Genomic DNA, 15697 nt, shown 5'->3' with positions numbered 1-15697 from the left:
ACAGGCCAAGAACGCTAAAAGGGACAGTTTCCCTACTAAGCGTCCGTCTGCTTCACGTCAGCCCACAAATAAGCCTCCTTTTCAGAACAGAACAACTTCCTATAGGAAGCCTTCTGTAAAACAAAATTGGAGTAAGGGCAAACCCAATGCGGACAAGAAGTCATTTAATCCTTCTTCCGGCAAGGGTGGACCTCCTAAAGGTCAGCCCTAGGTCATACCCCTTTCTACCGCCACAACCTCTGATGCCGAAGGTACCAGTCGGGGCCAGACTTATGCACTTCGCAAATCGATGGCTCCAAATAACTTCGGACGCGTGGTTTCATTCTCTTGTCACACAAGGCCTCACTTTTCAATTCGAAAAAAGGCCCCCACTCTCTCGCGTCCCAATAGATCTGGTATCTCCGCATCCACAACTTCCAGACTCCATTCTCGGACTCCTGGAAAAACAGGCGGTAGAAAGGGTTCACGACCCTTGTTCTCCAGGATTTTACAGTCGCCTTTTCCTTGTTCAAAAGAAAAGCGGCTCCTGGAGACCAGTCATAGACTTAAAAGTGTTCAACACGTTTCTAGTCAAACCTACTTTCAAGATGGAGACTCCTGCCTTCATTCGGCGCTCCATCAAACCCATGCAATTGGGGGTTTCCTTGGACCTGGAAGATGCATACTTCCATGTTCCTATCCATCCCAACTACCGGAAGTACCTGCGCTTCTCCTTTCGAGGCCAGGTCTACCAGTTTCGGGCGATGCCCTTTGGATTGGCCTCGGCTCCACGAGTTTTCACCAAACTCATGGCCGCAGTGAGCGCACACCTCCGATTACACGGGGTTCAACTGCTTCAGTATTTCGACGATTGGCTCTTACACCAGCTCGATCGTCAACTGCTTCTGCTACACCTAGAGTTCTCTTGGAAGGAGCTCCTGTCTTTAGGACTCCTTCTCAATGTAGCCAAGTCAGACCTCATGCCCTCTCGGGATTTCATATTCGTGGGAATGAATTTTCTGACCCACATCAATCGGGTCAGGGTCTCACCGCAACGTATATCAGACCTCCTTTTGAAGGTCAGATGGGTGCTGTCCCAATCTCATATCACAGCTCAAGATTTCCTCTCACTCAACGGTATCCTGAGCTCTGTAGCAGACTTCGTGCAGTTGGGACGTCTCTTCCTACGTCCTCATCAGCACTATCTCTCAGCTCGATGGAAATGGTCTCCAGACAACCTGCTTACACAGATTCCCATCCTTCCGTCCTTAGTCCCCCACCTTCAATGGTGGCTAGACGAGGAGACCCTGTTGGCAGGAGTACCGCTTCTTCCCCCGCAACCGTCTTTACATCTCATAACGGATGCGAGCATGGAAGGTTGGGGCGCTCACCTGAAACCCCGCAGCCTGACATTATCAGGATTGTGGTCTCCTCAGGAGTCTCTCCTGCACATAAACAATCTCGAAATGCGAGCAGTCTTTCTAGCTGTTTCTCAATTCCAATCACATCTTCGGGACTCCTGTGTGATGGTATCGACAGACAACACATCAGTCGTGGCTTACATCCAAAAACAGGGCGGGACACACTCTCACTCCCTGTATCTGGAAACAATGAAATTACTTGTTCTTTGCAAGAGCCTAAACGTCTCTCTCTTGTCCAAACACATACCAGGTCGTCTCAACGCCCTGGCGGACGGTTTGTCTGGCAAACACCAGTTACTTCCATCGGAGTGGACACTTCATCAGGAAGTGGCCAATCAGATATTCCTCACATTCGGTTATCCACTGGTCGACCTGTTTGCGACCAGAGACAACCACAGACTTCCTCTGTATGTGAGTCCAGTGTACAAACCAGCAGCGTGGGCGGTAGACGCTCTTTCGTTCGATTGGGATCAACTGGATGCTTACGCTTATCCCCCACCCATTCTAATTCCCCAAATCTTAGGGAAAATCAGGGTGAGCTCTTGCCGGATCCTCCTGATAGCCCCTTGGTGGCCCAGGAGATCCTGGTTCAACGACCTTCTCGGTCTCCTGTGCGAATTTCCCAGGGAACTCCAGCACAGGTCAGAACTCCTATCTTAGAGAGGGAGACTTCACATGGATCCAGACATGTTCCACTTACACGTCTGGACGTTATAAGGCAATCCCTGCAGAAGAAACGCTTTTCTGTCAGGGCTTCAACGCTCGTTGCCTCTGCAAGGAGAAAGTCCACCAGAGCAGTCTATGATGCTCGCTGGAAACTCTTCTCTAATTGGTGTGTTCGAGGGAAAATTGATCCCCTCAATCCCTCTCTGCTAGACGCATAGAGGATTTTCTAATCTATCTCTTTGATGATAAGAAACTTTCTCTTAGCTCCATCAAAGGATACAGATCTGTGCTTTCGCATACCTTGGCTTTTCGTAAGTCATCACAAGTCTGTGCTGACCCAGCCATTTCGGAACTGATCTGAGCCATGGAACTTAAACGTCCTGTGTCTCGTTCTCTTACCCCCAAATGGGATTTGGCTTGTGTTCTTGGATCGCTTATTAAAGCTCCCTATGAACCCCTTAATCAGGCTTCTTTACAGTTCCTAACCTGGAAGACCTTTTTCCTTCTTACCATGGCTTCATCCAAACGTAGAAGTGAAATTCATGCTCTTTCTATCGAAGAAAGCCATCTTCGTTTTGATTCAACCGATGGCTCTGTCACCTTGTTGTGTCAGCCAGGATTCCTTGCTAAAAATCAACTCCCCTCTATGGCTTCTAAACCCTTCAAGGTCCCAAGTCTTTTGTAGAACTTGTGGTAATGAAGATGAAGATAGACTCCTCTGCCCTGTCAGGTCTTTGAAGTTCTATCTTTGTAGAGTTAAGTCTATTCGAGGTTCTCGCAAGAGACTCTTCATTCCCTTAAAAGGGGGGGGCGATGTGTCTGCGGCTTCTATTTCCCGTTAGGTAGCCTCGACTATAAAAAGGGCTTACTCTTCTCTTTCTTCAAGGGATTCATCCCTTTTTAAGACTAGAAATGGCGCGGCAGAGGCCGACGCATATCCCCACGCCGAATGTTTGACCTAGGTGTGCCCCAGGGTTGGTAATGGGGCCATGCATAGCTGAGATTGACCGTATTGTCATAAGAGAAGTTCATCATCAATTAGAAGTGAATTGGTGTAGAAATGAAGAAGTTATAGTAAAAGGCAATTTTGGGTGGGTGTGACATATGTGGGCAGGGCGCCCCAGGGTTGGTAATTGTGCCATGCATAGTTGAGATTGACCGTATTGTCATAAGAGAAGTTCAGTATCAATTTGAAGTGAATCGGTGTAGAAATGAAGAAATTATAGTAAAAGGCAATTTTGGGCGGGTGTGGTCTATGTGGGCGGGGCCTCAGGGTTGGTAATGGGGCCATGCATAGTTGAGATTGACCGTATTGTCATAAGAGAGGTTCAGTATCAATTTGAAGTGAATCGGTGTAGAAATAAAGAAATTATAGTAAAAGGCAATTTTGGGTGGGTGTGGTCTATGTGGGCGGGGCGCCCCAGGGTTGGTAATGGGGCCATGCATAGTTGAGATTGACTGTATTGTCATTAGAGAAGTTCAATATCAATTTGAAGTGAAACAGTGTAGAAATGAAGAAATTATAGTAAAGGCAATTTTGGGTGGGTGTGGTCTATGTGGGCGGGGCCCCAGGGTTGGTTATGGGGCCATGCATAGTTGAGATTGACCCTAATGTCATAAGAGAAGTTCAGTATCAATTTGAAGTGAATCCGTGTAGAAATGAAAAAATTATAGTAAATGGAATTTTTTGGTGGGTGTGGCCTATGTGGGCGGGCGCCCCAGGGTTGGGATTGGGGCCATGCATAGTTGAGATTGACCCTAATGTCATAACAAAAGTTCAGTATCAATTTGAAGTGAATCCGTGTAGAAATGAAAAAATTATAGTAAATGGAAATTTTTGGTGGGTGTGGCCTATGTGGGCGGGGCGCCCCAGGGTTGGGAATGGGGCCATGCATGGTTGAGATTGACCGTATTGTCATAAGAGAGGTCCAGTATCAATTTGAAGTGAATCGGTGTAGAAATAAAGAAGTAAATGTAAAATAACCTAAAAAAATGAGTGATAATTTCTGATGCGGCCCCACCCCAACCGCTATAACTTTTGACCCAGGGGTCAGATCAAAATTCCAAATAGTGCAGGGTCGCACATATGCTCATAGCTACCATGTGTGTAAGTTTCAAGGTTCTAGTGCTTTTAGTGTAGGAGGAGATAGTGGCCAGGACGGACGGACAGACGGACGGACGGACGGCGGAGATAACCACAATATCCCCACCTTTTTTTCAAAAAGCGTGGGGATAATTAGACCGCATGAATTACGAGCAATGTCGGCTTCGTGGGCATATATTAATCATACCCCACTCTCTGACGTGCTTCAAGCTGCTTTCTGGAGGAATCAGAATACTTTTTCATCTTTTTATCTTCGTTCTCTGGAGTGCCAACAGGACAACTTGTATTTGTTGGGCCCCCTTGTGGTTGCACAAACGGTAGTATCTTCTACGGCATAGGTATATTACGCTTATCCGTGAATTAAGTTAATACCTTAATAACGAAGATTAGCTGAGAACCCGAGATATGGGTTCCGCTGTGATGGGGAGTTTTTCGCGAACCTTCCCGCCTCAGCTGCAAATTCAGCATATGATATCAGGTAACGTAATTAAGCTATTAAAACAAATTTTTCTAGTAAAATTCATTTTAATTAGTAATTACTTACCTGATATCGGTAAGTCCCACCTCCCACCCCGCTCTTCGTCTAATATTTCATTTTTTTATTGGAATAAGAGTGGATTCTGGGTAATGTCCCGTTTTTGTTGTGCGGCTACACGGCACTATGTGACCGCTCTGTCCTACCTGACGGGTTTCTGAAAAGTGTGGGATTCCTCGGACGAAAAATTCCGGATAAATTACAATCCTATCGGAATAAGTAAGCATATGATATCAGGTAAGTAATTACTAATTAAAATGAATTTTACTAGAAAAATTTGTTTTAGGTGTCAGCTCTTATAATACCTAAAGGGGGGTGAAATATACGCGCCCCCTTTGTGATTTGCATCGCGCCCGGGCGCGTTTTTTAGGATAAAGACGGTACATGAGCCGAGCCATAAAACGTGCTATAGTTGTTCTCTATCATCTGGGGGTGCTTCACATTCAACACCCTTAATCCAAGGGGCCAAGGTCATGGCCCTTTGTATCGTGAAAAAATGCTTTTATGCCCCCGTATCGAAAGATCGGGGGCATATTTTTTTTGGCCTGTCTGTCTGTCTGTCATTCATTCATTCATTCATTCATTGTATGTGTGTCCCAAAACTTTAACCTTGGTTAAAGTTTTGCAATAACTTTTGCATTATTGAAGATAGCAACTTGATATTTGTCATGCATGTGTATCTCATGGAGCTGCTCATTTTGAGTGGTGAAAGGTCAAGGTCATCCTTCAAGGTCAAATTTATGGTGTCTGTCCGTCCGAAAACTTTAACATTGGCCATAACTTTTTCAATATTGAAGATAGCAACTTGATATTTGGCATGCATGTGTATCTCATGTAGCTGAACATTTTGAGTGGTGAAAGGTGAAGGTGAAGGTCATCCTTCAAGGTCAAATTCAAATATATGGCGTCTGTCCGTCCAAAAACTTTAACATTTGCCATAAGTTTTTCAATATTGAAGATAGCAACTTGATATTTGGCATGCATGTGTATCTCATGAAGCTGCACATTTTGAGTTGTGGAAGTTCAAGGTCAAGGTCATCCTTCAAGGTAAAAAAATAAAAATAAAATTCAAAGCGGTATCATGAAGCTGCACATTTTGAGTGGTGGAAGTTCAAGGTCATCCTTCAAGGTCAAGGTCATCCTTCAAGGTCAAAGGTTAAAAAACAAATTAAAAATTTAAAAGCGGCATTATCATGAAGCTGCGCATTTTGAGTGGTGGAATGTCAAGGTCATCCTTTCAGGTCAAGGTCATCCTTCAAGGTCAAAGGTCATTTTTTAAAATAAAAATTCAAAGCGGCGTTCTCATGAAGCTGCACATTTTAAGTGGTGGAAGGTCAAGGTCATTCTTCAAGGTCAAGGTCATCCTTCAAGGTCAAAGGTCAAAAAAATAATAATTTCAAAGCGGCGTTATCATGAAGCTGCACATTTTGAGTGGTGGAAGTTCAAGGTCAAGGTCATCCTTCAAGGTCAAGGTCATCCTTCAAGGTCAAAGGTCAAAACAATAATATTTCAAAGCGGCCTTCTCATAAAGCTGCACATTTTGAGTGGTGGAAGTTCAAGGTCAAGGTCATCCTTCAAGGTCAAAGGTAAAAAGAAAAAACAATAAAAAATTTAAAAGCGGCGCAATAGGGGGCATTGTGTTTCTGACAAACACATCTCTTGTTTTTTTCAAACATGGTTAAAAAACACAAATATTTATTTTTATTATGCTCCCCCCAAAAAATTATATAGTTGCCGCTTTGTCTGTCCGTGTGTTCATCCATCCGTCCGTCCGTGCACAATTTTTGTCCGGGCTATTTCTCAGCAACTAATGACCGGAATTCAATGAAACTTTATGGGAAGCTTCACTACCAAGAGGAGATGTTCTGGTCGGATGATTTTTCACAGAGTTATGGCCGTTTGAAATTTCCATTAACTGAACATAGAGTCAATCTTGTATTTAGAGACCACTAAAGGGAGTAACCAAAAGTGGTCTCTTAATAAAATGGTCTTTAAATTAAAAAAAGGCCATTTGGGATGAATGCGGACCTTTGATTTTAAATCCAGATAAAGGACTATCTCCTTTTGACACAGTGCTTTCAGCTTTTGTAATCAAATGAATCTACATATAAATAAAATGAATAAAACAATTTTTTACTTTAAATAAGTTGTATTTGTTCTCTCTAATTCTACATACAATGTAAATGGTGTGCACGGAGAATGGGTTTTTCGGACTCCAAACTCATTCGCGATTAAATGTACGTGCACTTTTATTCTTCGACACTTCCAATACCCGAATTTTCTCATTTAACGTTAATACTTTCCGTTTTGACATTTTAATTTCTGCATGTCAGCTTACCGGTATATATATCTGAATCAATTATGGTACATAGGGAAATAAATAAAACACCTTGATTGAAAACTAAATAAACATGCCTGATTGGAAAATTTGCTAACACAAACTAATTAGCATAATAACAATTGCATTTTTTAATGAACAGATTTCGCTACATGATACCAATTAATAGTTTATTTTTTACACCCTTGAAAACACTGAGAAAATGTTTGTCGCGTCGGTGCATTGTTTCTGCAATAAAATCGGCAATCAAATTTGTCACTTAACGTCCCAGATAGTAAACTCTTTAACCCATAGACTGTTGGCAATACTTCACTGTATTATTCGACACCAAAAATTGATACGCAGTCAGCATTAACACCGGCCAGAACCGGTCATCGAGACAAAGGAAAATGGCTGGTGTGAAAACATAACAAAGGTTTAATCGTTCATGTTATCGGCTTAGATAAACAGTCAACACTGACTTGTTCCTGAACGGTCAACAGATTTACCACTTTTACCTTAAAGCGGTCGCTTAATTCAAGACTTGGGCATCAAAATACACTGAAATCAGCAGTCCCTGGTCGCGTAAGACAAAAGTCGCTTAATGCAATATGAAAATATAGTTAAAACGCTCGGGCGGGATTTAAAGTGGTCGCATAAGACAAAAGTCGCTTAATTCAAGTGGTTGCAAGCACAAGATTGACTGTATAGTGCAATTCTTGTCAGGGCTATTTCTCAGCAACTAATTACCGGAATTCAATGAAACTTTATGGGAAGCTTTACTACCAAGAGGAGATGTGCATATTATCAGCAGGTTCTGGTCGGATGATTTTTCCCAGAGTTATGGCCCTTTGAAATTCTCCATTGTACATATAGTGCAATTCTTCTCCGGGCTATTTCTCAGCAACTTATTACGGGAATTTTATGAAACTATGGGAAGCTTCACTACCAACGGGAGATGTGCATATTATCAGCCGGTTCTGGTCGGATCATTTTTCGCAGAGTTATGGCCCTTTGAAATTTTCCATTGTACATATAGTGCAATTCTTGTCCGAGCTATTTCTCAGCAATTTATCACGGGAATTCAATGAAACTTTATGGGAAGCTTCACTACCAACAGGAGATGTGCATATTATCAGCCAGTTATGGTCGGATGATTTTTCACAGAGTTATGGCCCTTTGAAATTTTCTATAAACTGTACATATAGTGCAATTCTTGTCCGGGCCAGGGATTTTTATCTGATTTTAGGGAAAGGGCCTGGCCTTCCTTGAGGGGAAAAAATTGTGCGAAACGCCGGATTTTGGGGGGAAAATGGCGAGAAACGCCGGAGTTTGGAGAAAATTAAGAAAGTCTTAAATAATCAATTTAACATATTTTACTGTTTTTAAAACAAATTGAAGGCAACAGATAATTTAATTATGCAATATTTTTCTATTTTCTACACTGGATCAGGTCAACTTGTATATTTAATGGCTTTTTTTTGGGGGGGGGGGGAAATGAAATCTAGGGGAAAATTTACCAGCTGAGGGGAAAAAAATCCGAGGGGAAAGGGCCGATTTTCGGCGGGTCACAAAGAAGGAAAAAAAATCCTGCCGGCTATTTCTCCCCAACTACTGACTGGACTTCAATGAAGCTTTATGGGAAGCTTAACTACCTTGAGGAGATGCGCATGTTATTAGTGGGTTCTTGTAGGATGAGTTATGGCCCTTTGAAATTTTTAAGTTGCTAAACCATCCATTGTATTATTTTGTCCAAAGTTATGCCCCTCAAGACATTTCCTTTAATCTGAATATATAATGCAATATTGTGGCAAAAAAACCTTTGGGGTGCATCCCCCGTCTCCTACAGTTTCTTGTTATTTTATTTTTGAAATACTGTCCAACCATCCCACCCAAGAATCTCCCCCCCCAAAAAAATAATATTTTTTTCTTGTTGCATTTTTTGGCATTTTTGGAAGATAATGTAATAAATGACCAAACCCCCACACTATACACCCCTCTCCACTCCACCCCTCCCTCCTTTGTGATTGAAATTGAGATAGGTCCCTACACCTTTAAAAAGAAAAATAGATGAGCGGTCTGCATCCGCAAGGCGGTGCTGTTGTATAAATGTTTTGGTCAAAGTGTCATACAAGTGAACTCATAATTATATTGTATTATTACTGAATGTGGATAATCATTAAAGTATGGTAATTTATCATTTTGTTTTTAAACAAAATTAATGTCTTTCATAAAGGACACATCTTCGTATAGTATTTTAAGTCTAAAATGATTTAAAAAAATGTTTGTCACATGCTTTACATGTATCCTTGTCTCCATATTTATTTCAGGCCCCATGGACCAAGATGAGCTTAGAGATGTAGCATTGTTTCATGCTTATGGCACTATCATTGGATTTATCATCGTTTTTGTGTTCCTGTGTAAGTTTAATGTACATAATATTTATATGATGATTATGAAATAATTTAACACAGCCAACTTCTATAAGTAACTATTTAAACTTTTATATAATATGAGATAAAAGAAATGAATTCATACAGATCTAAATCTTGAAATATGACAGTTCAAACAAGAAATATGGTGCTTATGTCAATGGGGTTTTTGATGGTTTAAAATGATTTCACTAACATTAAAAAGATCAAAGAGTTATAACTTATGTCCTTTTTTCTGAACAGTTCTTAGTTGCATTTTATCTACATACATTTAAATGAAGATCAATGTAGTTTACAATCTTATCAGAGACTCTACTCTGAGAATGGCAACACCCAACAAAGGCTACTAATAGTGAAAACAAGCTTGGGCTTTGGGGATGAAGATGTGAACTATAACTAATATTTATCAATTCGTTTGTCCAGCACAAAACTTAAGTGCTCTAGATAATTATATATTGAAAATTGGTTCAGCTGCTTGAAAAGTACCCATGTATAATGGTGGCAGCCAATCAACTTCTTTGTCAAGTGATTGTAGCCCTATATGTTTCAAATCCTTATTTTAATATGCAAATCAATATTTTACATGGAATATGTTTTTTATCAGACAATATATATAGATTTTTAGAGAACAGGCAGTAGAAACAAATAAGGCTCCATTTCAACAATCTTACAATGTTTTTCTTGGTACAAAGCCTATACTGACACAATATACTTGTATAAGAATGCAGAACCTAAAAAATGTCTGTTGTATGAACAAATCTACTGAAAAAATAGTGTTGATTTCCCAACAGCATACATCCTTTACGTTACACTGCACCCCAAATGTAGTCAACCAGTTTTTGTTATCTGGTAGGGTGGTATATAGCAGTCACACTGTCTGGCCATCCATCTGGCATTCTGTTTTCAGAGATTTTTCCCTAAACACTTTCAGATGTTTACCTGATTTGTGTGTGTGTGAGTCTACCTGCTTTACTAAGAGATCAATTTTTATTTTTGTTCTGGTCCATTGATTTTTGGCAAAGTTAGGACATTTTTTTGTAGGAAAAGGTTTTCGAGACTTTCCTAAACGCTTGAAATTTTTACCTGATTTTTGGTGTCTGAGTCTTCCTGCGTGACCTGCAGATAAATTTTGAGTTGAGTTGTGGTCCATTGATTTTTTGAGGTTATGGGCCTTGGACGTTTTCTCTAGACTTACAGTTTTCCCGATTTTTCCTAAGCGTTTGTTTAAATATATTTACCTGATTTTTGGTGTGTAATTGACCAGTCGCCAACTCCGCCCACATTTTGTCGATCAGCCAATCAGATATCGATTTTTCACACACCCCTCAGCAACGCTTATCTGGTCGCCATTTTGTCCGACAAACAAAGCGTGTTGTACATATGGAATAGACGTAATTTATAAGAATTTACACAGATTTTATATCAAATGCATGATCATTACTGTTCGATCATTATTCAAAATTGTAGGTGCCATACATACTTTATAAAAGGTTATTATGCAGGCTGTCAAGCGGTCATACTTTTTCCTACTATTTCCTACTATTTCATCAGGTTCCTACTTTTTCCTATTTTTTTACCAAATCTTCCTACTATTCCTACTTTTTTATTTTCAATGCAGAATTATTTTTTTAAGAGTTTATTTAGTAAACTTGCAGGATGAATGAATCTATGGCATGACTGTATCCCTGTTAATGTGCATTCATCTAGATGAAACCTGACAACCCATGCTGACTGTCTGCTAGCACCTCTTCAGGAAGCATAAATATTTATTTCTTATGTAACTTTTAAAATAATTGACAATTTTTTTTTTTGAAATAGTGCCTTGTTTACTTCCTTAGCATTTGTGCACTGCAGACTTCACTACCTTACACAGTGCCCAGTGATGCAAATGCATTATTTATTCCAGTTTTATTTTGTTTCCATTGACAACAATTTGACCAAATTTTATGCATGTTTACATGATATTGCTGTTTGGAATGTAGAGATATTGAGATACATGTATTGTATGAGTGGTTATGTTATATGGAATTTATTACACAAGTTATTGGAAAAAGATAAAACTGATGCTTTGCCGAGTTTTCATCATTTACAAGTATAATGTAATAAATTCTTTATTGCATGACAACGGATATGATGTTCTATTGATATCATAGGTACATCATGTTTAGTAATTAAAGATAAATGCACAGAGCCTAAATGCCCTGATACATTTTTATGCTCCCGGTCGGGTGGCATATAGCAGTTGTACTGTCAGTCCGTTAGTCTGTCTGTCTGTCTGTCTGTCTGTCTGTCTGTCTGTCTGTCTGTCTGTCTGTCTGTCTGTCTGTGTGTCCGTCCGAAAACTTTAATATGGGCCATAACTTTTGCAATATTGAAGATATCAACTTGATATTTGGCATGTGCATGTGTATCTCATGAAGCTGCACATTTTGAGTGGTGAAAGGTGAAGGTCATCCATCAAGGTCAAAAGTATAAAAATACAATCCAAGGGAAGTAATAAGCTTTAAAAGGGAGATAATTTCTAAACCTGCCAAATGATATATTGAAATTTTATTTCAAAGCGGTGCAATAGTGAGCATTGTGTTTACAAACACAATTCTTGTCTAATGATGCCAAAGCTAGTGAGGTAACTTTAAGGTGTTACAGCGAAGTTTTAAAATTAGTAAACGGCATTATTACACTCCCGCGAAGTCATCAATAATGTAAAAGCCATTATTTGAAACTGGAATAAGCAATGTAGTGCAACTGTTTCATTGCCCAATCAATGATGTCATGAAAGATGTCAGGTGATAAGGTCCTATCTCCAGTTCCTTAATCTGCTCTGCAATGACCAGTCATTTTGAATGTAACTTAAGTCATAATAACTGCACCCTATTGTCAATTTAAAGGTTTCACGATGTAGCTGTAGCAGAGCATTGACACTGCTTTATATACTAGTATTAATCTTGTACAACAAGTTGGTGTATCAATAAATAAATTTGGTCTTCTTAAGGATATAACATGCACAATATATTACCATTTTTATATCGATACACAGAAGACCTCTAACCTCTTATTTGATGATACACCTAAATGAACAGCATATAATTACATGTATACTTCTTTATCAGGGTAGCTTTGCTTGAAACTTAATTATCATAGATACACTATAAGTGCTAAAATGCCTAGTGGGAAAACAAAGTTTAACCCTTCATGGATGGAGAAGTTGGACAACAGTGGAAAAACACTTGGATCATGATGCAAGAGAGATACCAGCAATGAGTTTGCAAGATATTGTACTGTCTGAATGAAGTACATCTTGTAGTAATTCTGGTGCTAATCAACTGATAAGTCATGCAGATGGATAAAAACACAAGGAAAACATGAAATACATGCATGATAATTCACAAAAGCGTTTGTTTGGAAGTGCCCCAAAGCCAAGCAGCTCTCAGGGTGGTGGGGATAAATCTATCTGTATGCAAGTACATCCATCACACGAGGAACAGCTATAAAATGCTGAAATCTTCTAGGTCCTTAAGGTAGCTTCAAGTGGGTATCCATACAGAACATGTGATGGCACTCCTGCTCTGTTTCAAGCTATGTTTCCTGGACCTGTGTCTAAAAAATTAGTATTATGTATTCCTACTTTTGAGGGAAAAGTTCCTACTTTTTCCTACTTTTTTCCTACTTTTGTTGCAAAAGTAGTTCCTATTTTTTCCTACTTTTTGAAAAAAGGTCACTTGACAGCCTGTATTATGTTATCATATGAACGAGTAATGAGAAAACATACACAATAAATAGTTTAACCACACCAGGTGTGTGTTCTATAAAAATGTGTTATACCGTTTGATGCACACTATTATTAAGCAGTTTGGGCAACATAATAATTGCCACATGTGCTTATTAATCTCAGCGTAATTGTCGATGATTAATAAATAACAGTATGTTGCGTGGATCTCAGAATGTAGGAACATTAAGGCATTGTTAGGTACTGTACACAAGAAAAGAAAACTATTTAATTACTTAAATGATTTCCAATTACATGTATATATTTATTTTCTGTGGATCATAAACAAGGGAAATCATTATAAATTGTTAACTTAAATATTGTTTTAACTAAAGTAAAAACAACAAAAAGGTGATTTCAACGCGGCTTAGCCAGCTTAAAGCGACTTTAAGTGTAAAATGTACGGCTTATAATACAACAACAACATTTCTAATACAACATATATTGATACGGGGAGAAATGTGAAAATTTCAATTAACATATAAGGGCCATCTTGTTATAAATAAGCAAATGCATAATATGCTAAATGTTTTCATTCGAATGTTCGTGAACAGCACCGTAATACCAACATTTCATTTTTTGATAGTGAAATGTAACAGGTTCGCATTAAAGATAAATGAAATAAAATGCATATTAGACTATCTGTTAATGAAACCACAAAATTATGCCTGTATTAAATTATGGTTACAATCAAAATTTAATTTATATCCAAATAAAAAAAATCGGTGTCTTTTTAAAAATAACACAATAAAACAAAGATCTAAACATTTTTAATAAACAAAAAACCCATCATGATATGGATATGTCATTTGCATTTAATAAAAATATTTTCTAAATTATATATGAATAGCCACCGGGTTCACAGTCAGATGGTTGAATACAAGTTCAAAATCAATATGAAATAAATGCTCATTTTTACAACGGATTTTTCATCACCTCCCTATATAATATGTATAAGAAACGTTTCTGATAGTCAGTCTGCCGTTAACTAATTTATTTTGATTACGCCATTTCTCTCTAAAGTTTTTATGATTGTATTAACGTTTTACAGAGCAGTTTAGGTTAGTGTGCGGCTTTAATAATTTATTTTATAGAAAAGAGCATAATACATCATTACAAATATAGAACTTCCCTCACGTAATCCGCTATAATTGCGATCTGCTTGTCGGAGTTTTCTAATCACTAGACAACGTGACTATGTGGGCGGAGCGATCGATAATTTGGCGACTGGTCAATTGTACCTGCATGACTTACAGGTCATTTTATTGTTTGGTTCCGGTCCATTGATTTTTTGCAAAATACTTGGACGTAACGTTCTCTTGAAAAGAATTTTTTTCCGAAATGTTTTCCTAAACGCTTGCAGATGTTGACCTATTTTTGTGTGTGGGAGTCTACCTACATAACTTAAAGATAAAGTTTGATTGTTCCTTCCGGTACACTGATTTTTGAAGAAGTTTTGTGCCTTTGAATTTTCTTTTTATGTGGATTTTTTTTAAGTCACATTTTTTTCAGAATTTTTCCTCAAACCCTTTTTGATACCTTTTTTTGGTGTTTGATTCTTCCTTTATGATTTTAAATATCAGTTTTGAGTTTCCTTGCAGTCAATTGATTTTTTACAAAGTTACAGGCCTTAGACTTACCAATTTTCTCTAAACTAACACTTATACGTAAAAAAATCCAAGAACATTTTCAGATGCTTAAATGATTTATATGTATAGGTGCATGACTTTCAGATCAAGGCTGAGATTTGTTTTGGTATATTGATATCTGACAAAGTTACAAACCTTTGAATTTTCTCTTGTTTCACAGACACAGCTCATGTTTATATTATACTTACAGGCTTTTTCGGCCCTATGCCACGGGTCCAAAATTCGGCCCCATTCCCAATGCAAATCTGGTTGTTTTTTTCCCAATTGAAAAAAAAAATTCCCAATTCAAAAACAAAAAAACAAAATTTTTTTTTTTTTTTTTTTACCTTAAAGGGGCCTTTTCACAGATTTTGGCATTTTTTTTACTTATTCATTAAATGCTTTATATTGATAAATGTAAACATTGGATTGTAAAAGCTCTAGTAAAAAATCAAGAAAAAAAATTTAAAAAGGAAAAGAACATTGCCCGGAGCAGGTTTCGAACCAGTGACCCCTGGAGTCCTGCCAAAGTCCTGAAGTAAAAACGCTTTAGCCTACTGAGCTATTCCGCCGAGTACACATTCTTGACGTATTTTATATCTTATATAAGCAATCTTCGTAGTTTCACAAAATTTAACGACAAAAACAGAACTCTGCAAATTATTCAATCGTTTCGCGTTGCAACGCTTTATAATTTTTAGGTTTTAAAATCGTCAAAAGATGCATATAATGGCTATATTAGAGCATGGTTAATGTTCAGTATTACTGTTTCCTCACAAATATCATAACTAAAACGAAAACTTACGAATCTGAAACAACTTTTTTCAATTTTGTCAATTTACCAAAGCG

General features: G+C 38.4%; 1 protein-coding gene across 1 annotated transcript in view; it reads left to right on the top strand.

Annotated features, from left to right (window-relative positions):
* The window catches only part of LOC127860275 (uncharacterized), a 271820-nt gene that overhangs the window by 196870 nt on the left and 59253 nt on the right, over positions 1-15697 (top strand). The window contains exon 10 of the mRNA XM_052398273.1: positions 9353-9442. Within this exon, the coding sequence (XP_052254233.1) occupies positions 9353-9442 (90 nt within the window). The remainder of the gene's footprint in view (positions 1-9352; positions 9443-15697) is intronic.

This window comes from Dreissena polymorpha, chromosome 15 (assembly GCF_020536995.1).
Source record: "Dreissena polymorpha isolate Duluth1 chromosome 15, UMN_Dpol_1.0, whole genome shotgun sequence".
In the NCBI taxonomy this organism is placed as follows: domain Eukaryota; kingdom Metazoa; phylum Mollusca; class Bivalvia; order Myida; family Dreissenidae; genus Dreissena; species Dreissena polymorpha.
This window is presented reverse-complemented; position numbering and strand designations above follow the sequence as displayed.